Below are 21,209 nucleotides of genomic sequence, written 5' to 3'. Positions count from 1 at the left end.
CTGTCCAGGTTTTTAATAGCAAGAAGAAAAGGCCATAGTCCTTGCAAATTCAGTTCAAATCCTGGACTAAAGCACTCAGGATTGGTGCTTTTGTTAGAGAACAGCCCTTAGACGAGCCGTCCAAGAGTCATGAAATTGTAGAGAGAGTCCTGAAAGAGCAGCGTTACCTCACTATTTTTGTTCTGGCCACTGTATTCTTTTGTGAAGGATGCACTTCCTACTCCTGCTAGGAGCTAGGAGAGCAGGAATAATAAGATGCTCACCTTGTTAGCCAAGGATTAGGCCCAAGCAGTATATGTTTAATTAGACTTTAAAGAGCTTATTTCAATGTTAGGAGATGCAGTTCTTCCCTGTTGCTGCTGCCTCAATATAATTGTTTCAGTAAGTGTTCTGCTCATCAAGAGAAAGGAGAGCGTTTTCGGATATTGCGAGTACTCAGTGTTTCTTTGCAGTTAGATTAAGAAGCGGAAAGTTGACTCAAAGCTCTTGTAGAGGTCATCTAATCTCTTTGTTTGAGAAGATCTGTCCTCCCACCGACTCACCTTCGGCACTATAAAGGAATACATCTTCCTGATGACAAGCTCTCTTTGCAGTGATACTTCACCCTTAGTCATTCTAGAAGCAGCATCTTCTACTACAAAAGCTTAGGAACTACATGAGAAGTTAGAGTGCTGCTTGCAACGACCACGTCTTCCACAAGATCCAGGGCATTCACAATGAGCATTAGTCAAGACGACGTGGAGAAGTTTCTTGATGGCAACCCTGCTTTTGCCAAGCAGTACTTCGAGAAGAAACTGAAAACAGAGTCATGGGATAACAATGAGAGTGAAATACTTTTTGAGTTGATCCAAGACATGCAAGAAAGCATCAACATGGAGAAAGTTGTTTTCAAGACCTTGAGAAGAATCAGGTCCCTTATTCATGCTGACCGCTGCAGTCTTTTCATGTACAGGCAGAGAAATGGCACACCTGAACTGGCAACAAGGCTTTTCAACATCCAAGAGGGAAGTACTCTTGAGGAATGTCTGGTGTCCCCAGACTGCGAGATTGTCTATCCATTGGACATAGGCATTGTGGGTTATGTTGCACAGACCAAGAAAACCATGAACATCAAGGATGTCCATGAGGTATGTTTGCCATTTATTCATTTACTGGGTAGAAGAGAGTCTCACAAGCTTAATGCAAAGGGGTCAAGAGGTACTAGCAGTACATCTCAGTGCTTGGCCAAAGGTCTTGTAGTGCAATAGCTGTGTACTGGAAACAAAAGCACCAGTAGCAAGTCTTCAAGTTGCTTTCAATTTCATTTATACAATGAGGTGAAGCCAAGCACATTAATTACGCTAGGTCTTAGTGCCTGGAAACAAGTGCGCTGGCACACCTGGCCTGTCTAATTAAAAAAAAAAAAAAAAAATAAAAGTCACACGTAGTCCAGCAGAGGAGAGTGAGGAAGTCAGATCTGCACTGAACGTACATGGAATTTTTCACAGAATTTTATGATCCATTAGTAAGTTGCAAAGAGAGAGAAATCCTTTACAGGAGTACAAAGCGGGTTTTTATACTACAGAAAACATTTGAAAATGGTTGCTGTCTGGTGAAACTTCAGCCAAGGGCATTCAGAGATACTTTTATTAAACAGAGGGAGTGGACCTCAGAACAAGTGTGTTAACTGCAACCTGTGTATGGTGGATCTTCATCAGAAGCAGAAAGAGACAAGCTTTGACCAAAAAAACTCTTTCAGCAAACATTGTAAACTGGAGGGAGCTCAGGAATTTTAATGTTTTATTTTTATGCCTTCGTGACAACATTTACTCCCCCTACTTCTGGGCTGAATCATGTTAAACCAGAATGGCAGCAATAACAATCCGCTTGTTCTAATCATAGGTATAAAACTAAAATCCATGTGACCCAAATATGGCATTTGGGATTACTCTATCTATTGTTTGCTAGCTATAGAGAGACCATCTGTTGATCCATTCATGCTCAACACAAGCATATCCAAACCTTTCGGCAAAACCTTCCTTGTCTTCCACAGAACACAGACACTGATTTGGTTCTGCAGCTTTATTTTTTGACATTTGGGTTGTTTCTGATGTTGGGGGAAGCATCAGAATGTGACAAACTTTTTAAAGCTGTTTGTTTTCTGATGTTTCTTCAGTAATATGGGAGCATTTCAGTGCTGTGAGCTAAGAGTTGCACTCCAAGTGCTTTCAGACATCACCATAAGACATTCCTTTGAAGGAGACCCAGAGACTCAATACTTGGTCTATCCCATTTGGCAGAAGGCCCAGCAGTGGGGAAGGTATGGGGAGAAGTACATTAGGGAGAGATTATTCTTCTGGTTCAACCTTCTGAATATGATCAGAGCTGTGTGGCTTTTTCTAACCCAGGTGGAAGGGTTATTCAGCTGAGCAGAGAGGAGATCTTGGGTCAGCAGGACCATCCCTGCACTCCCTAATGGCAGGTGATGGAGATGTCAATAGGACCCCATGCAAGTGAAGTGATGGGCCACCTGCTTTCCCTGTACTATGCTTTTTCTGCTTTGTTTTCTTTTGTCATGGGGGGAAATGTAATATTGGTACAAGGATGAACCGGACAAGTTCCTTTTGAGCTGGCCCTACAGCATGACCTAGCATGCCCCCAGTGGTTTGAATGGCAGCTCCCTCCTGGGTGACTTCCTGGGCAGCCCAGTCCATAGCAGAGCTGTCTGCACATGGCAACCACTACCAGAATGCTCCTGGGGCAAAAGGGGGTGGAGGATTGCTGCCAGGTGCAGGGGAAGATTGCCAGGAAACACACACTAGTGGTGCCAACTGCATCCTTCCTTGGAGTACCTGCCCTACCATCTACCATCCTGCACACGAGGGCCTGGCAACATGTGAGGGAACGTCTGGGAGAACAAGGAGTAGTAGATGGCTTCATGGATGCTGCAAGCTGACAACAAGCCTCAGGGTCCAGGCAAAAGCAGAAATAAAATGAGGCTGAGTGAACTTCCCAGTGACTGCACTGGTTCATGCACCGTGGCTAAGCAGTACTGCAAGGTATCTGTGTGCATTCACTCCACTGTGCTAACAAGAAACCGGAGGAAAGGGTGAAGGAGGCACCACAAAGAATGTCATCGATCTGAGAATGATCAGTGGAGAGCCTCCTTGTTCTGACAGTTTGACATGTTAAAGCTTATGGTTAGCAGGATCTCCACAGAAAGTTAAAAGCACATGTTGCAGTCTGAAGCCACAGCTTCTCCTCTTGATACTGGATTTATCACCCATAGAGGGTCCAATTTTCTGCTAATTCATTTCTCTTCTTCAATAATTTTTAAGGAAAACTTTCTTTAGGCAGCTTGCTTTGAGAGGCTGTGCTTTATCTTGGTTTTAAGACTACAGATATTGTGGAAAATGCTTAATTTGTAAATTTTCTGTTGAACAGTGTGCCCAGTTCAGTCCATTTGTCGATGAGCTCACCAACTACACTACAAAAAACATCCTTGCGACACCCATCTTGAATGGTAAAGATTTGGTTGCTGTCATTGTGGCTATTAACAAACTGAACGGCCCACACTTCACCAGCTCTGATGAAACAGTAAGTGGTCAGTAGCTGAGTTTCTATCAGAAGGGGTTACCTGTGTTGTACAAAACAGACTCTTTTATGCTGGGGATGTCTGCTTTCATGAAGCTCCAGTGTTGTGAGTTTCCCTAAAGGGGACTCACCCTCTAATAAAAGAGGCTTAAAATGAGGTTGCTTATCTCATAAATCTTTCATGGAAGACACAGTGGGATAAGCCTCATCTCATGCCAATGCACAACAAAGCATTTATCCAGGGAAATTCCCATGATGCTTGTAAAGCAGTGTTATGAAATACAGTGTACATGAGGCTGCTCAGCAGTGTACATGCACTCAGCTCAATCTCATAATTTGTCTTTCCAGCTTTTTCTGAAATACCTGAATTTTGCATCCTTGAACTTGAAAATTTATCACTTGAGCTATCTTCACAATTGTGAGACTCGAAGAGGCCAGGTAAGAGTGAAAATGCAAAACGGGTTATATCACAAAACCAAACGAATGCATTCTTCTGATTTTAAAGGTGTACCTGATCTGCTTCAGAGATTTGTGCCCTAGGAGCAGGAAAAAAAGATACCCTCAAGTGCTTTCAGGTGCTATTCCTTCCCCAGAGTCCTTCATTACTCTTTCTGCTGCTACTGGTAAAAGTGCAGGACCCAACACAGTGGCACCAGTTTCAGCAGGACTGACTTCCAAATGTTTTTTTGACTTGAGACTGCAGAATTCTGTTCAACTAAAGCAGAACTGGCAAAGGTTTGTTGCTGTTGAGGGCTTAGCAGTAGAGCTGGTAAGAAATGGGATAGAAGACAAAGTGGACACTCAAAAAGTGTAAGGCCTAATGTCTCCCAGAGGGTGCTCTGGTCTGGTTCTGAACCCTGGAATCCTGTGTCCGTGTACTATGCTGCATCAGCAGGTCCCACAGAAAGGGAAGAAAGTGAGAATGAGATGCAGGACACACTGCTACAGTTCTATCAGTAGTTCAGCTATCAGACCTCTGGCTATCTAGGTCTTACAGTCTGTGTGAGAGTTAATACAGTTCATTGTGTTATAACCAAAAGCACCGAAATACAGAATGAGCAAATCACATTCTCAAAGGTGGTCTAGGATTTTAATACTGCAAATCCCATCCGCAAAGACTGTTCAATACTGTGCATAAAATGGTTTGTGCAATGACAGTTCAGTCTGCTTGTGCTCAGATACTGTGTAAGAGTCTTATTAGAAGACCATATAATACATTTTGACCATCTTTTTTACATCATGCCATGAATTAGACATTTTTTCAGATGTTTCTTTTGGTCCTCCTCACAGAGTTTGTGGCTTCCAGCATTACTTATTGCATGCTGTAAAGTGCCAAAAACTAAACTGTTGCTCAATTTCCTCCACTATCCTATCTGAGGGATGCTGACAATGAACATCTCAGATTTTATAGAGCTGTCCCAGTTTATGAATTAGAAACAGGAACAGATGCAGCTCATGATTGTCAAAATCATCCGCCAGTGTCCAGTGAAGAGATGAGGCACCCTTTTTCTGGCAGTGGCCATGTAACAGCACTTCTTGTTCAAAGCACAGGTCCAGTCCACTTCAGGTTGCAGCTCTCAGTGCTTTTGAAGTACTGTTCCTCACATCTCCTGGGATCAGAAAGCAAAGCACTCACATTTGGATACAAGCACGCATGCGTTAGCTAAGCTAAGGAATTGTGTAGATGCTTCCTTACCACTTCAGAGAATATTTCTCCTTTAGGCCCACGAAGGCTCTCCTTGCACCACCAGCAATACTTGTACAACCTCCATTTTCACAAATGAAGGAGCCTAATAGCAACATCTTTCTTAAGGGTACATCTGTGGGGCACAGAGCAGGTAAAAGGAGCAGACATTGATGTGCACACAAAGCAGCTGTGCAAAGGCTTTGAGGAAAGCGTTGATTCACATATTTCAAACACCAGCCTCTGTAATTTGCAACCTTTTTGGTGTTAACTGGTTTTGGATGCAAGATATTAATAATGGCTTTAAGGCATAAGCGGGGACAACTCTCTACCTGACAGTACTATTTTTTTTTCGTGGTGTATTTTTAAGATTGCACTTCTACATAATACTCCGAGATGACCTGACTCTTCCTCCCTACTAATTCCCAGTGTGAATAAGCGATGCTTTTGCATTTTGCTGTGTAGGTTTCCTGCACTTTTCAGGAACTGCAGTATAAAACCCCAATCGTTTCATTGTTGCTCCAAATACATTTGGGAAGCCCATCTCCCAAGGAAAGGCTGCGCTTACATTTCAATCTTTTGCTGCAGGTGCTGTTGTGGTCTGCAAACAAGGTTTTTGAGGAACTGACTGACATTGAGAGGCAGTTCCACAAGGCTTTTTACACGGTGAGGGCATACCTGAACTGCGACCGGTACTCAGTAGGTCTCCTGGACATGACAAAGCAGAAGGTGAGCGTTCACATCTGTGTTGTACATCTTTCTGATTGCTGCTGTCCCCTGACGGGAGATACGCTAAGTTTTCCTGAGGCGGTCAAAGTGAAAATTAACTTTGAGTCGTAATTCCTACTTTGGTTGGTATTCTTTTGTTGTGCAAATGAAGAGATGGGGTTAATGAAAATAGAGGAAAAGGGGAGAGCTTGTCACTAGAATGGGACTGTCAAAGGCTGGGAAGAAAAATGAGAGGAAAATGTGTCTGACCATGGTAATCCTGGTCAAAGCCTGTAACACAAACACAACCTCAGAAAGCCTGTGGATATCAGAAGTATAGTGAGACAGCTGTGGAAACCCCCAGCAACAAAGCAGCCACTTTCCTGAAGGACTAATCCCTGTGCACAATATCCAGGCTTTTAAATGGAATTTGTCTTCATGAAAACAAGCTGACAGAAGCTAAGTTACATCTGATTTGTTCTGATTGTTTGCAACTTTGTCAAGTTCTGTGTGGGGGTCACAAAACATCCTTGTCAATGGAGCCCTGCTTTATTCCATGGTCAGGCTGACCACTGTGTTGCCAGAGCTCTTACAGCACACTGTCTTGTGAAGAGGTGTATTAAAAGATCATTACTGTGCTAGAGACACTTTGATCAGCATTATAACGAAGCCTAAGAAGAACAAGCAAACAAAATATTTCAGCAATCTGGCAAGTAGTAGAACAGCCCTATAGTCACACTCTGGAAAAGTAAGAACACAGAATGTGTTGGCATGGCCATTTGCTCTGAGTGCAGCCAGCAGTGCTCACTGAATGAAGCAGTACCCTGTATACAGGCAGTATATGATTATATAATGCACCCCATTTCCCAAATTAGGTATTTGGGTATCATTCTGCTGCCTAGTATTGAACTAGTCTTATTATTTGATGCCTTATTTTACACACTACAAAAACCAGCAGAGTAGAGCAATGGTTACTTTGAGACTAAAGGCAGAATGCACTTTTCTACTCTAAAACTACTTCTTTAATTTTAAAACCAGGAATTTTTTGACTTATGGCCAGTCCTGCTGGGAGAAGTACCCCCGTACTCAGGGCCTCGCACTCCGGATGGCAGGGTACGTGAGAACAGGGCTTCTTTACCTCTCTCCTGCCTGGTTGGATTGCCTCACCACTAATTTTAACACCACTCTTCTCTTTATTTGTAGGAAATAGTCTTTTACAAGGTCATTGATTATATATTACATGGAAAAGAAGACATTAAAGTCATTCCGTAAGTGCCCAGTCCCTGTAAGTAAGGTACTGACACAGAGTGTATGTAAAACCAAGGTTCCCCATGATTTAAGACATCCATGAGGAGAAATGCAAAGGACTAATAGAAGACTGAGTAAGATAGACAGAATGTAAGTTGGTTCTTCAGGTCACATCTCTGTGGGATAAAGATTTCCCCAAGGGCACTGCGATCCTGACTTGCAAGCCAGGCTCCAAAATTCACTGCAACCAGTGATTCTTTTTAGATGCAGAAGTGAGCTGTCTTGACTGCCAGCAGTTTTGCCACTCTCCTTGCCAGGCTGAGGCATTGCTCCTCCTCCATGCCCTATGGAAGTGGGTGAGCCCACCCAGGATGCCCTTGCGTTGAGGCAACACTTCCTTGCTTCTCTCTAATCCTTCAGTCACTGACCCCATCTTAAGGCTACCTCTGGCCTTTCCTCCTCTCGTCACAGCAGAAGACATCCTCTTTCTGAGAACTACCCTCTCTTCTTGCCTCTGAATGTTTCAGAGGAGCCTTGGGCACCTTAGACAAACCTGACATAACAGGAATTTTGCTCAGTTCTGATCCCCACTACAGCAGTGTTCAAAGTTCAGGCTGGCAGACACCCTTGGCCAGGAACTTCCTTTTATCTTTCTCTGTGTTGAAAGTCCGAAACATGGTCCCCCATTCCCAGGAATTACTTTTTATTAAGCCTCTGCAGACTATGATATTTTATGTGTTATTTTGTATAGAATCCTTGAAGAAAAAAGTATTTACTTACATGAAAAATTTTTGCTTGTGCATGTGGATGCTTTGAAAGTAACAGGACTGTTTAGGAACTCAGAGGGAAATATGTAAATCTGGATTATGCAATCAGTTGGATACACTTCAGCTCCATGATCATCCTTCAGTAAACATATATCCTTAATTTCCTTTATATGTTTTTCTTTCATTCAGAAATCCTACCCCAGATCACTGGGCACTAGTTACTGGACTGCCAACCTATGTGGCTGAAAGTGGATTTGTGAGTACTTAACCTAGGATTCATCAAATCTTTCTGAGATAAAGTCAGATTCATGCTGCTTTCTCATCATTTCAGTTCCATGTTTTGGTAGTTAAACTTCTCATTGCCCACATTGTAAAACTTTTTCTTTTGTGTGATCCCCTAGATTTGCAACATTATGAATGCTGCTGCAGATGAGATGTTTAACTTTCAGGTACTGTGAAAACTTCCACTTCTGTGAAGGATTCTACTTTTTCTTTTTCCAGAAATGTAATATTGCGTCAATATTAGATATATAAATACTTCTTTTGTCTGAAGTCTTAATGTAAAATGGGAATGATGATGTATTTAGAAAACACATTAAGCACATGATGTCTTTCTGCTTGCTATTGCTTCAAGGAAGGTCCTCTAGATGAATCAGGATGGACTATCAAAAATGTTCTCTCCATGCCAATTGTGAACAAAAGGGAAGAAATTGTTGGTGTCGTCACATTTTATAACAGAAAAGATGGGAAACCATTTGATGAACAGGATGAAACCCTCATGGAGGTATAGTTCCTTTCTGTGGCTGGAAGTAATTCATATGGTTGAAGAGCTCACTGTTGCTTACTGTACACCCACAAAACATCTCTAGTGTTTTAAAGCTACGTAGACTTCTTTGTTGCTTAGAGAGGTGTTACACATCACCTTGGAAGTTTTGAAAGCAGCCATCTGACACACTGGGGGAGTTTGGTCTTGGAAACCCAGCTGTGTTAGCATCATTTTGTTTCAGAATTCTTGGGTTGGACACCTAGCCATGAGCAACTACTGTGTGCCAACACAACCATTCTGACCTGTGTTCACATACCTGGCAGCTGGCTCTCATTGACTGGGCCAGTCCCCCCCCGAAAATTACACAGAAATTATCTATGTAGCTGAGATACAAAGGGAGGCCAGCTGCTGAATCTACCAGTAGCAGCTGTGAGCAAGGACCCTGCAGCTTAGAAATGCTCCTATGTTCGTTTCAATGCAATATAAGCACTCAGCTCTTGGCATCTGTTATCAATCAGAACATTTCCTGAAATAGACTTTTCTTATCAAACTAAAAGACTGTGGGAAAAAAAAAAAATACAGTTTGAATTGGCCACTGGACAGCAGACGAGTTGAAAGCAAACACAGTGTGTGCGTAAATACATGTAAGAGGTGATGAGACCACCTTGATATGAGCATTCCTGACCTGCTGTCACCATTGTAACAGCAGCCTTTCCACAGGCATGGAGGCACTTGCAGCAACACAGAAATAGTTTTCTGTACACTGAACTGGGCAGAAGGTCCTTGAGCCTCCATAGCATGGATGCTCTGTAGGGCTGGGCAGATTCAACAGGTGGGGAGATACTCTGCTGAGGAGTAAGTCACAGCTGGGAGCAAACACATGGTTGCTTATTGCTAGAATTGTGGACAAAGCGGAGCTTGTGTTTCTCCAAAAATATATCACGCAGTCTTACATTTCTGTGTGTTTGAGGAACAGATGTTTCAGTTATTTCACCGTTTCCTTCTTTTCCCCTCACCAAGTCCTTGACACAGTTTCTGGGTTGGTCTGTGCTCAACACAGACACATATGATAAGATGAACAAGCTGGAGAACCGGAAGGACATTGCTCAGGACATGGTGCTCTACCACGTGAAATGTGACAAGGATGAAATCCAGGAAATTCTGGTAATGCCTCACAATGTGCAGCACACAACCAGGTGTACTGGCCTGGCCCATGGCTTATGGTACAGACACAGGTCTCCCATTTCACAGAAATGCTTCCAGCCACCACAAAGTGGAGGCAGCACCTGAGCCCCTGGTCACTGCACAGTGGTAAAAGAAGTTTTTTTAACTCTGTGGTCTGTCCTCCACCTTGGCACACTGCTCCAACACGTCCTAATTTCTTCAGCAAAGCCAACGCTGGAGGTGGGCTCACACAGGCACTACTCAGGGCAGGGATGTAGGGGTGGAAGAGAAACTGATTTATTTCCTAAAACCTTCTTAGTGCAGAGGATGTGAAGTTAGAGCACCCAACTGGGACACTGGATCTAGGGGGACATTTACGGGACACTGGATCTAGGGGGACATTTACGAGTAGGGGAAACACAAATCCAAGAAGAGGGAGAACACTACCAGGAAGTATGTTTTGAAAGACCAGAAAGTGAAGTAAGGTCCAGGAAGGAAACACAATTTGCGTATGACAGCTACCCTAGATTGCCCCAAAGCTGCCAAGTGCAAAGTCCATTGGGGTTTGGTTGTCAGCTTAACACACTCATGCTCTTTGCAGCCAACACGAGAAAAGCTGGGGAAGGAGCCAAGTGAGTGTGAGGAAGAGGAGCTGGCAAGCATTCTGGTAAGAACAATGTACTGCTGGAATAAAAAGCCTTGGTGAACAAACATTGCCTGTGTGGATGCAGGAAAGAGTTATCAGCATTGCCATGCTGCTACCTGGTCAGGGGCAAAGGCAAAGCATATCCTGCCTTCCTCTGCTGAGTGAATTTGGGGTTACCATCATAATGTCACAGCATGTGACTTCTCTAGGTCCTGGGGAGTCCCTGCTCCCTGCCACTTCATCTCAAGGGGTTCAAAGTCCATCTGGAAACACATCAGTCACCTCAGCTTGTCATGCATATTGTTCTCCAGAGTAATTAAGGAGGGCTGTAAGTCTTCCCCCATTTTGAATCTTCAAACTGCATCAAATCAAGTGCTTAACAGAAAACAAACAATATTTCATGCACTTGACCAAAAACTCCCACCCTTTTCCCCCATTAATGGCGTTATTATGAAAAGCTGCATTTCAGTCTGTTTATGTGTTATATGCTAAAAGAAAAAGTTCACAGCAGTATCAAACTGATAAGTTTTTGATAAGCAAACCTAGGAATGACATAAGTAGCAGAGCAATAAACCATCCCCACCTCTCTTACAGAAAGAAGAGCTCCCAGGTCCCACTAAGTTCGAAATCTATGAGTTCAGGTTCTCTGATTTTGACTGCACCGAGCTGGAGCTGGTGAAGTGTGGCATTCAGATGTACTACGAGCTCGGCGTGGTGAAAAAGTTCCAGATCCCACAGGAGGTAGGAGCTGTCAAAACCCAAGATGTTCTGTCTTGGATGGCCAGCAGACCCACCCTGTGGCTGAGGTCCCCACGCAGGGCACTCTGCCCAGCACAGCTCTCAGAGCAGCCACGAACTGGATTCATGGGGGATTGCAGAGAGGAGCCCCCTCAGCCCCCTCACACCTCTGAGGGCAGAGAACCGCCTCTCACTGCCACTGATCACTACGTGAGTGTTTGCAGCATAAAGCTGTCCTCCTCTGGTCTGCGCTGCCTGCCACAGGTGGGGTTTGCTGTGAGGTCTGTGGAGATGGGTAGTGCAGCACGCAAAAGGTTGCTCGCACTTGCTGTGTCTAATGCCCCTCACGGCCGCAGCGTAAAAACAGTTTCCAGGCACGACATGGGGAGTGCCTGCCTGTGTGTGCTAGTTTCCTTTGCTATAGGATATACCATTCAGCTTTCAGCCAAGATATGCTGAAACCCACACTGGCAGGTCCTTGTGTTTCTCGTCCCCTTGCAAACACGGATGTGCTCTCATTTGGTGCAATTGGCACCAACTTCCTGACTGTGGTCGGCTGGAATGGTGTGACCCTGTGGGAACAAGGACTCCATAGGCCTCGATGTGCAAATTCACGATATTCACGATTTTTGCCGCCATTCCCCTGTAGGAATCGTGAAACTGACATTTCAGCAGCTGTGGTGCTCCCCAAGGGATTTCTCAGCACATTATGTGAGGTTTATTTCCATCTAGTGGGATCTGGAGGTAACTGCAGGAAGAGTTTTCACCCTGGAAAGGCAGGTTGGGAATTAGAACGGAAGCGAATGGGAATTGTCTTTGTGCTTCTTACTTGTAGCAGGTCAGTGTCAAAAAGTATCCAAAATATCTACTCTACAACAACTAACCCGTGATACACGTGTGAAAAAAAAGTCATTCTTTGCTGCAACTCTGAATAGTTGAGATTTTTAAAAATGAATACTCATTCATAATTAATTTACTCTCTAATGGCAAAACCTGCACAGCTACAAGATGTAGTACACATGGAGAAGTAGAATGCAGAGGGAAAAAGCCAGATTGTTATTTAATGCCCTATATTGTAGTTGCTTAGGTGATATAAATGCCACCCATCTCTACATCTATGGATCCTCATCTCTTGAAGAGAGATATCAGTATTAGTAAATCACAAGACACAGGACAGACAAATATTATGAGTGAGAACTTAGATAAAAAAAAATTCAAGAATTCACAATCAGTAAGATGAAACCCCAATAAATTCACAAACAGTACAAGGAAATCTCTCCTTTTTTTAGGCAGTGATGATTCTTGTTTACCCCTCAAGCATCTCTGTGATTTTATTTTTCTTATTAAAAAAAATTAGAAAACAGAGAGCTTTATTTTAGATCCCCTTTTGCTCTCCACTAATCTTTAGGCTTTACTCTAATAATGCTGTCGGGGTTGCCTGATGACATTACAGCTTCTGATCCCTTTCTGGGGCCGCCTCTGTAGAATTGGAACCTCATCCATGACTTCTGTATATGATTCTCATTGCGAGAGCCGGAGCCAGTGGCTTCATCACCTAAACAAACATCCTCTTCCCCATTTGCAGGTTCTGGTAAGGTTTGTGTACTCTGTCAGCAAAGGCTACCGGAAGATAACTTACCACAACTGGCGCCACGGCTTCAATGTTGCACAGACCATGTTCACGCTCCTGATGGTAAGGTAACACCACCCTGGTTAATTCTGTGGCACAGTTTATTTACAGCACCTAAGAAATATGCAGGTCTCCCTTTGAATCCTGGTGTAGGAAAAGGGTTTGTCACTCCTAGCACAAGTCCTGATGAATGAGGTCTCCATTTGCCTTAGGTAACAGTCATTGCATTACATTTAAATCTTTGGTCAATGCTGGCCAATGAATGGAATGCTTTAATTCTCAGGTGTGTGTGGTGTTGAAAAGACTCCAGACTAAATCCTTCTGCAGAGTAGGGGAGAGAGACTACAGGACTTCAATTCTTCCAACAGATTCTGACAGTAAGAGCCAGACTGAAGTTAGCTGGTTGGGATGGAGGCAACCCCATGCTTTCCATTTCCAGGCAGGACAGACACAGGTGTAAGTATATCGCTAGTGTGAACACGGCAAGTGCCACTTCTCACAGGCTCTCAAGGCAACAAACACCTCAACAAGAAAAACAAGTGTCTGACTGCTGCTCTACACCAAGGATTGACCAGCCAGGAACCACTGAGGATGGTTACACATCTGCCTACACATCTGGCAGCAGGCTTATGCCTACCAAAATCCCTTGGGTGATTCAGCTGGGACATCACATTGCCCAGAAAGATGAGGAACCTCTTCACGTAGTACTTTGTGTCCAGTGACTGCAGGGGTGCTTATGACAACCTAGGTGAACCCTAGGGCATGAGACTTCTATAGCAGGATGCAGCCAACACTGTAGATGTGCATCAAGCACATCTGCACCATACATATGCCTACCTGAGTCTGAAATGTTCTGTTTCCAGCTGATTCCCCATTTTAACCTAAGCCTACCATGTACTGTGTTTAGGTTCACAAATGTTTTCAGTTCTCCTGGACTATTTCAGTAAGGAAATCCCCGGCACAGAGCAGTCACAGGTCAGTACCTGTCCTTGTATGAGATGCTAACATATGGCATGTACATTCTCTCCCTCCAGACTGGCAAACTGAAGCGTTACTACACAGACCTTGAAGCCCTTGCAATGGTAACTGCTGCTCTGTGCCATGATATTGACCACAGGGGAACCAACAACCTTTACCAAATGAAGTAAGCACTTTCTTACTACTTCAAACCAGTTCTGTGGCTCTCAGGTTGAGTAGAATCAGGTTGTTGACCACACCAAACTCCAGTACAGCTCTGTTTAATACACAGGGGTAACAAACTTTTTTGCAAATTTCCTTGCTTTTCAGCTTACTACAGCACTTGGGCTTATGCTTTGGCCAGTGGTGACACTGAAAAATTGCAGTGCTCTCTGGGGCTTGCTTTACCTCCTAGCAAACCTCCTTTGGTTAAAGCAAAACTTACACTACCATTAGAGTGTAGAAGGCACTTGGTAGCCTGAGTGCCACAGGAGACCCATGATGCCACCAGGGGCACCCTGGGTATAAGACGACTAGTTTCTGATGGAAGGTATCTGTGGAGAAAGCACCATGCATGGCACTACCCTCACCACTTACAGAAACAAAGCACCTGTGAGAGTGCTGCTCTCAGTAGGCAGTTATTAGCTACAGAGAAAAATTTGCATGATTTCACTGACTAGTCAAGACTCTGTTGCTCACTTAAAGTAGTGTCAGATCACAGCTTTTCTGCAATGATTGCTGGCAATACTGTCTTACTGTTTTCTGGAGCTTTGGAAAAATGTTGAGTGAAGCTGGCTCATGTTTCTGATACAAGAGCGCCTTGCTTTTCAGCAAGGAAAGTGTCCAAGGATTGCAGGGTTTTATATTCCTATTACTAGATATCAACATGTATTTAACTCAGAAATTAAACAAGCTTACTAAGCTGAGTCATTACAATGCAGTCAGAAACAACGTTTAAGGGGAAATTCGTAGTTGAAAGACTGTCTCATACAGTGTCCAAATAATTATAAGCAGTGTCACAGAAGTCTTTAATTAGACTGAGGTCATTACTTATTGAAAAGTGCTACTCTTAACCCTTTTGAAAGGAGCTGAACTTATGTGTGTGACAAAAACTAAATAAAAAATGAGATGCTTCTTTTTATTTTTAAATGCTGCACTTACATTTTTAATCTTTCCTTTACACAACCAGATCTCAAAATCCCTTAGCTAAACTTCATGGATCCTCAATTTTAGAGAGACATCACTTGGAATTTGGAAAATTCTTGCTCTCTGAGGAGGTTGGTAATGTACTGTAATATAAGGGCATGAATAATTTAATTTTAGGGAAATTTTTCATTAACAACAGAGCTGTCAGCACAAGACCTTTCTCTGGATTGGATACTGAGAAATTGCAGCTGCCTTTGTCCCCAAGTAATCTATGCTCACCCAGGACCAAAACACAGAGGTTTCCTTAGTGCATGACTTGGTTCCTTCAGAAGACACATCGTTATCCACATAGGAATATGTTAAATAAAGGATTGTTCTCCTGTAGCCCTTCTGGTAGGACTAAGGCTGACACATTCCCACAGCTAACTTCTAATTTCAGGCAAATTTGCACTGGGGTCAGGGGATAGGGTTTGGGTGCACGCTGTGTAATAAGCTTCAAGGTACAGACCCCATTCAGTGAACAAAAGGGGAAACCAGCCACCCACATGTGAACAGGGCTCACAACCCTTGCAACTCAGGGGAGCAAGCTGAAGCTGTTAAAAGAAAATAAAAGTGAACACATTTGGGAAAGGGAGGTGGCCAGGAACTCATAAAAACACAGTGCCTGAATTTTGCAACTCCCTTTCCTTCGCTTTTCAGTCACTGAATATATGTCAGAACCTCAACCGCAGACAGCACGAGCACGTGATTCACCTGATGGAAATTGCCATTATAGCAACAGACCTGGCACTCTACTTCAAGTAAGTCAGTCATGTACACTCTGTGTGAAGGGCAGAAAGCAGCTGGTACTTTACAAAGGCCGAATGGGATGCTTTGCTCTCAAAGCCTCCCACCTGTGCAGCAGTTTCTTCACAGACACTGGCTCTGGGAGGCTGCCTTTAATATTGACTGCAGAGCTGGTGGGAGAACTCAAATCATTCAAAAGGATTTTGAACTTCTATCAAACCACGTATGTGACTTTTTAACCCTCTGTTTCCAACAAGGCAGGGTTATATGACCCCCTAATGGAAAGAGATGTCAGGTTTTGGGTTTCTTTTTAACCTAGCACTCTAACACTGAAAATACTCATAAATGGCAAATGGTCTGGCAAGGGCTGCACTAGCTTCTCTGGGAGAGTAGCATGACACAAATAATAAGTGGTCTATTGTAGGTGAATATCCAGCTCACAGTCTATTTCACACCCAAAAGCCAAAATTGCCAAACATCTTGGAGCAGTGTGCGCTAACTTTCTGGGACATAAGGCTGAAATTCAATGACATATGACTTCCTAATTAACAAGGAGTTCTCAAAATGTGCTTTCAGAGTACTGTGTCAAGACCAGATTACTGTGTTTTGTACTGCAGTACAATTATGCAAAATATAAACAGTCCACAGAAGAGGAATTTGAGGGAGATTACAATACCCAGAAGTCTTACTCTGAAGATACACAATGTCTGTGTGGGAGCGTATACCATCACTTCCCCAGCTGGGGACAAACTGGTCCTTGACCTCCTTGGTCCATGAACTGCAAGCAAAGTCTTAGCTGAGTTAAAATCCAGGAATATTGATGTAGATAGGTCCTCAAGGAAGCTCCCAACAAACCCAAGCACCACCATCTGCATCTCTTAAGTAGTGGAAACTATTGTAAATGCCTTAAAAATAAGTGTAGTGGTGAGACATGAGCAGGACCTTCAAAGTATGTACAACTTCAAGTTATGTCAGCTGAGAAATGCTTTCACCTTTGCTGGCAACACGAGAAGGCTTTTTCCTTGAATGTTAAGCAAGCTGCAGAAACCTAGAGCTGGCTGGAGTATTTTTAAAGCTACTTGTCTTTGTATACTTACTCAAGCACTGTTAACCTTATTTATATACCTAAATATACGTAGGGAATTCTGTGGAATGGTTTATACAAGATACATCCATGTTTTGAGTGGCATAAAATCTAGAGAAACTTGTTGTTTCAATGCTAGCAGAGAAGACAGGCCACATCACAAAACTGCTTCATATGTACTCTAAGTGCCAGGAGAGCAACTACTGGAAACCTTCTGGGAGGGTTAGCAATACCAGGAACAGCTATCTGTTTTTAACATAATTGTTTCCTTGTTTCACAGATTTTTCCTTTTGTCCCCCCCCTTTTTTCTTTTTTTCTTTTTTTTTTTTTTTTTTTTTTGGTAAAACTTTTTTTTTCCCCTCAAAGAAAGAGAACAATGTTTCAAAAGATCGTTGACGAGTCTAAGACATATGATAGTGAGACTGCCTGGACTGAATACCTGTCTCTGGAGACAACAAAGAAAGAGGTTGTCATGTGAGTAATCGGCTCTGGAAAGGTTAGTGATGTGTACACCTGGTGAGAGCTCCAGTGTACACTTTGTGCTGCATTTGGTGCAAAATCAGCAGATGACACATTACTGCATGCTTAAATTTGATCTTCTGGAGAAGCAAGGGGAAAAAAGGGGGAAAAAAAAAAAGTAGTTCATCCTCCAAATAAATCTGGGCACATACTCATAGGGAGGATCCCTTTTGGCTGTATATTCCTACCAGGCCACCCCGTGGCCTGTAGACCAGAAGCAGGGACATCCAATCCACTAGCTGTTCTTCCCAGTGGCAACCAGTCTGAGTCACAATGCTGTTGTTGCGACTTGACAGATGGTTTGCAGGATGCTCTGCACTGGCAGTGAAGTGCACTCACAATCTCACTGCAGACTACACTGGTATGATGTCTGTGAGGGAGACAGGGATGTTACTCCAAAGCCAAGAAGTTCAGTCCAGCACTGACTAAAGCAGCAAACATGCTAATGTCCGAAACAATGTTTCCCATCTCAGTTCCATTTTAACCAAGAGAGCAATTCTTGATGAATGTCCCAGTCAGAATCAAGGCTGTTACAGCAGCATGTCTTTCTTTATAACTTCAGCAGAAACAAGGGGATACCTGACACAGTATTGGGGCATGAAGTTCCTGAGCCTGCAAGTAAGGTGCTATAGACAATAAATTTATTTCTTTCCTGCTTTTAGGGCAATGATGATGACTGCCTGTGACTTGTCAGCAATCACAAAGCCTTGGGAAGTCCAGAGTAAGGTCAGGTGCTTGATATATCATTAGATTTCTGTAGTTTATACTTCAAAGTAATGCAATTTCCTAAGATACCTGGAAGGTCAATCAGTCTCCTACCAGAATTAACCAAAAGGAATAGCTATAGTCTTGATGGATTAACCATTCTTTCAGATTGTAGTAGTGTTGGAAATGTTTCTTAATAGGTGAACAGTGGACTAATGAGATCAAGTGCAATAAGGCTGTTGAGCTGTCACTACACAGAAGGGTTAGAAGTCAGATTTTCTTCATGGTGGAGACCCGAAGCGCATCAAGTTACGAGGCTGAAGTTGGTACTAACTTTTCTTTTTCCCTCCTTGTCAATGTAGGTAGCTCTACTGGTTGCAGCTGAGTTCTGGGAGCAAGGAGACTTGGAAATAAGTGTCCTTCAGCAGCAGCCTATTGTAAGTACCATGCAAGAGCCAGGCAGCTCAATTCAGACAGCAAGTCTCAGCAGAGACTTACTACAAGAAGTGCTGCTGTCATAGTGCTGTGACTCTTCCTAAAATCACTATTCCTGCCAAAATCCACTGGAAAAGTGTGTACTCAATGAAGAATCTCTGACAATGACCAGAGATTCTTGTCCAGCTCTCCGTATAGTTAGATGGGTTCAGTGGCTGTAAACCACCAAGGAGTCGAGTCCCCCTGGAGACTTTGTGCTGGTCCCTTACACAAAAAATAGAAAATTAAATAGATAAGTCACAGAAGAAAGCATAGTTTCTGATAAAGAGGAAAAACTGCAAACACAAACTCTGTAGAGTCAAGAAACTCTGGTAAATGGAAGGGTGTTTCTAACATTTTTTTTTAACACATAGTTAAATTTAGCATTGAAAGGGACAGGAGTCACTTCTTGATGCAGCCTCCACCTGTGTGGTTTGGGTTTTATTTAAGTAGACTTTTGTACACCCCATCTATCCACAGTGGCATTACAAATAATATAGTAATTGGCAGGGTCTTATAAGAATATAATTTGATGCTCAGTTATGTTTTATAGAATTCAAAACCTCTTCAGCCCTGTAATGAACCTTCCCTCAGGTATCAGAGAGGCACACGGGAAAGATTCTCTGTCCTCCTCCCCATCCACAGACACTCAAAGAGCTGTCTAACATTTCTACTAAAATGGCAAAGGAAGTCAGACCACTTCACTCCTCTGCAGTGGAGAAAGAGGGCTGTGATGGACAGCCTCTGTGTATGGCATGACAGAACTGCTAGGCTGACACAACAAGGCAATTTTGGGGAGAAAATAGAAGTGTATTTTTCAATTAAGTGCTCTCACAAATCATGGTCAACTTGTGTCCTCCCACAGCCCATGATGGACCGAAGGAAAGCTGCTGAGCTTCCAAAGCTTCAAGTGGGTTTCATTGACTTTGTGTGTACGTTTGTCTATAAGGTAAGCAAAGGGTACCCTTGCATCCCCCATCCTTCTCAACAGGGGCTCAAATACCAGGTGAGTGAGTCCCAGTGCAGCAACATCACTCAAGGGGAGAGGGACAAGTAAAGGAGGCAACATCTGCCCCTCTGCAAGGCGTTGCAGCAAGGTGCTTGTTTGTGCCATTAATGCTTTCTCTGCATAAGCCAGCTTTGGAGGTGAGGTGTCAGGATCTGCCCTGGGGTACAATGGACAAGCACTGCCCCTGCACTGCATTGTGCTGACAGGTGTGTTTTGGTTAGGAATTTTCACGTTTCCATGAGGAAATTCAGCCTATGCTTGATGGGCTCCTGAACAACCGAAATGAGTGGAAGACCCGTGCTGATGAGTATGATGCAAAAATGAAAGCTCTGGAGGAAGAGAAGAAAAAAGAGGAAGAGAGAATGGCTGCAAAGAAAGGTCAGAAACAGTAATTAGCTTTAAATTCTGAACTCAGAAACATACATATGCAATACTCTCACAAATGCGCAGCAAGCTTTGCTGAGATGGCAGAGTAAGATGTCTGCAAAAAGTTTCTTAAATTTGGCTCCACTGGCAAGGCTGAAGGCACCATGACTGGCTGTCAAAAAGGCCACCCACTTAAATTCCCAAGAACTAGTGTCTGAGAGACTAGTAAGAATCCATTCAGCACAAGTTCCCATGTAGCTAAGGATAGCCGAAAGTTGTTTGCTGTCCCTGGAAAACAGCAGGGAAACATCCCTTTATACTCAGGGACTGTGGCCTATGTGCTGTCCCACAGGTCATAAAGCAGAAGCTAAGAAAAGTCAACAGAGTCCTAGGGGGAGCACTTGAGGAATAGTGGTTCATCCCATTTCTAGTCCAGATTAGGTACTACCTAGAAGCCAGCAGTAGTGGTAGAACCTAGCAGCAATCTGTTTTGGTCAAACTTGTTTTTCTTTTTCTGTGGGCCCAGCCTGTGTAGTACTGAAATCCATTGGCTGTAGTGGGCATCGGGTGAAAGCTTGTTTGGCAGCCTGAGCACTTGTTTGACTCTCAGAAACGTGGAAGCAGAAAGTTGTCCTGGCCTCTCCCAAATGTCTGATCAAATATCTGCCAGAACTTGGTGCCTCCACTACACAGAGGCTGTATCTGAACTCTCCTTTTTTTCCAACAAAATTCCAACAGCCCTCAAGCGACACAGTTCAGAAATTATTAGACCTGTCTAGGTGTCTTATCTCAGTTTAACTCATAGAAGTTAACTTAAAATATCAAAAATGCTTTAACTATAATTTGGAAAATTTCTGAAGAATTATTTTATGAACAAGTAATTGATATTCAAGAGAGGAAGATTTCTGCTAAATACTCTTTCCAAGCAGCCTTACATATACAATTACTTTGCACAGCAGGCAGCTCTAGACAGGTTACTATAGTTATGACCTTCACTGATCACTGGAAAACATAAAAGTCCTTAAAAAACTGACTAAGAAGAAAATTTATGACTGTGTCTCTAATTCTGTGTTTCTTTTTACATGACAGATGGAATAACCTGTAACGGAGGAACAGCTCCAGCTTCCAAAACCTGTAGCATACTTTAGATGTATTATCAATGCAATATATGCCACCTAAAATGAGAATGCCCACGCTTAAAAAACAAACAAAAAAAAGACATAAAAATACATTCCTGAT

At 43.1% G+C, this 21,209-nt stretch overlaps 1 protein-coding gene across 1 annotated transcript; it reads left to right on the top strand.

The window, feature by feature from the left end:
• The first annotated feature begins 541 nt into the window (after positions 1 to 541).
• Positions 542 to 21,204, top strand: PDE6B (phosphodiesterase 6B). The gene is made up of 22 exons (XM_027653241.1): positions 542 to 1,127; positions 3,424 to 3,576; positions 3,922 to 4,011; positions 5,846 to 5,986; positions 7,004 to 7,078; positions 7,169 to 7,233; positions 8,170 to 8,236; positions 8,382 to 8,429; positions 8,615 to 8,764; positions 9,767 to 9,910; positions 10,512 to 10,577; positions 11,151 to 11,297; positions 12,880 to 12,987; positions 13,959 to 14,068; positions 15,071 to 15,158; positions 15,727 to 15,827; positions 17,264 to 17,371; positions 18,079 to 18,142; positions 18,484 to 18,558; positions 19,461 to 19,544; positions 19,826 to 19,982; positions 21,060 to 21,204. The coding sequence occupies exons 1-22, from the start codon at positions 717 to 719 to the stop codon at positions 21,116 to 21,118; spliced, it is 2,511 nt and encodes an 836-aa protein (XP_027509042.1). The 5' UTR covers positions 542 to 716; the 3' UTR covers positions 21,119 to 21,204.
• Positions 21,205 to 21,209: the final 5 nt, after the last annotated feature.

Source organism: Corapipo altera, unplaced genomic scaffold (genome assembly GCF_003945725.1).
Source record: "Corapipo altera isolate COAL_440 unplaced genomic scaffold, ASM394572v1 61305, whole genome shotgun sequence".
Taxonomy (NCBI): domain Eukaryota; kingdom Metazoa; phylum Chordata; class Aves; order Passeriformes; family Pipridae; genus Corapipo; species Corapipo altera.
This window is presented reverse-complemented; position numbering and strand designations above follow the sequence as displayed.

Coding starts and splice junctions, on each gene's coding strand:
- PDE6B (XM_027653241.1), top strand. CDS start 717: ATGAGCATTAGTCAAGACGACGTGGAGAAGTTTCTTGATGGCAACCCT. Junction 8,430..8,614: donor ATGAGATGTTTAACTTTCAG/GTACTGTGAAAA, acceptor TATTGCTTCAAG/GAAGGTCCTCTAGATGAATC. Junction 10,578..11,150: donor AGGAGCTGGCAAGCATTCTG/GTAAGAACAATG, acceptor CCTCTCTTACAG/AAAGAAGAGCTCCCAGGTCC.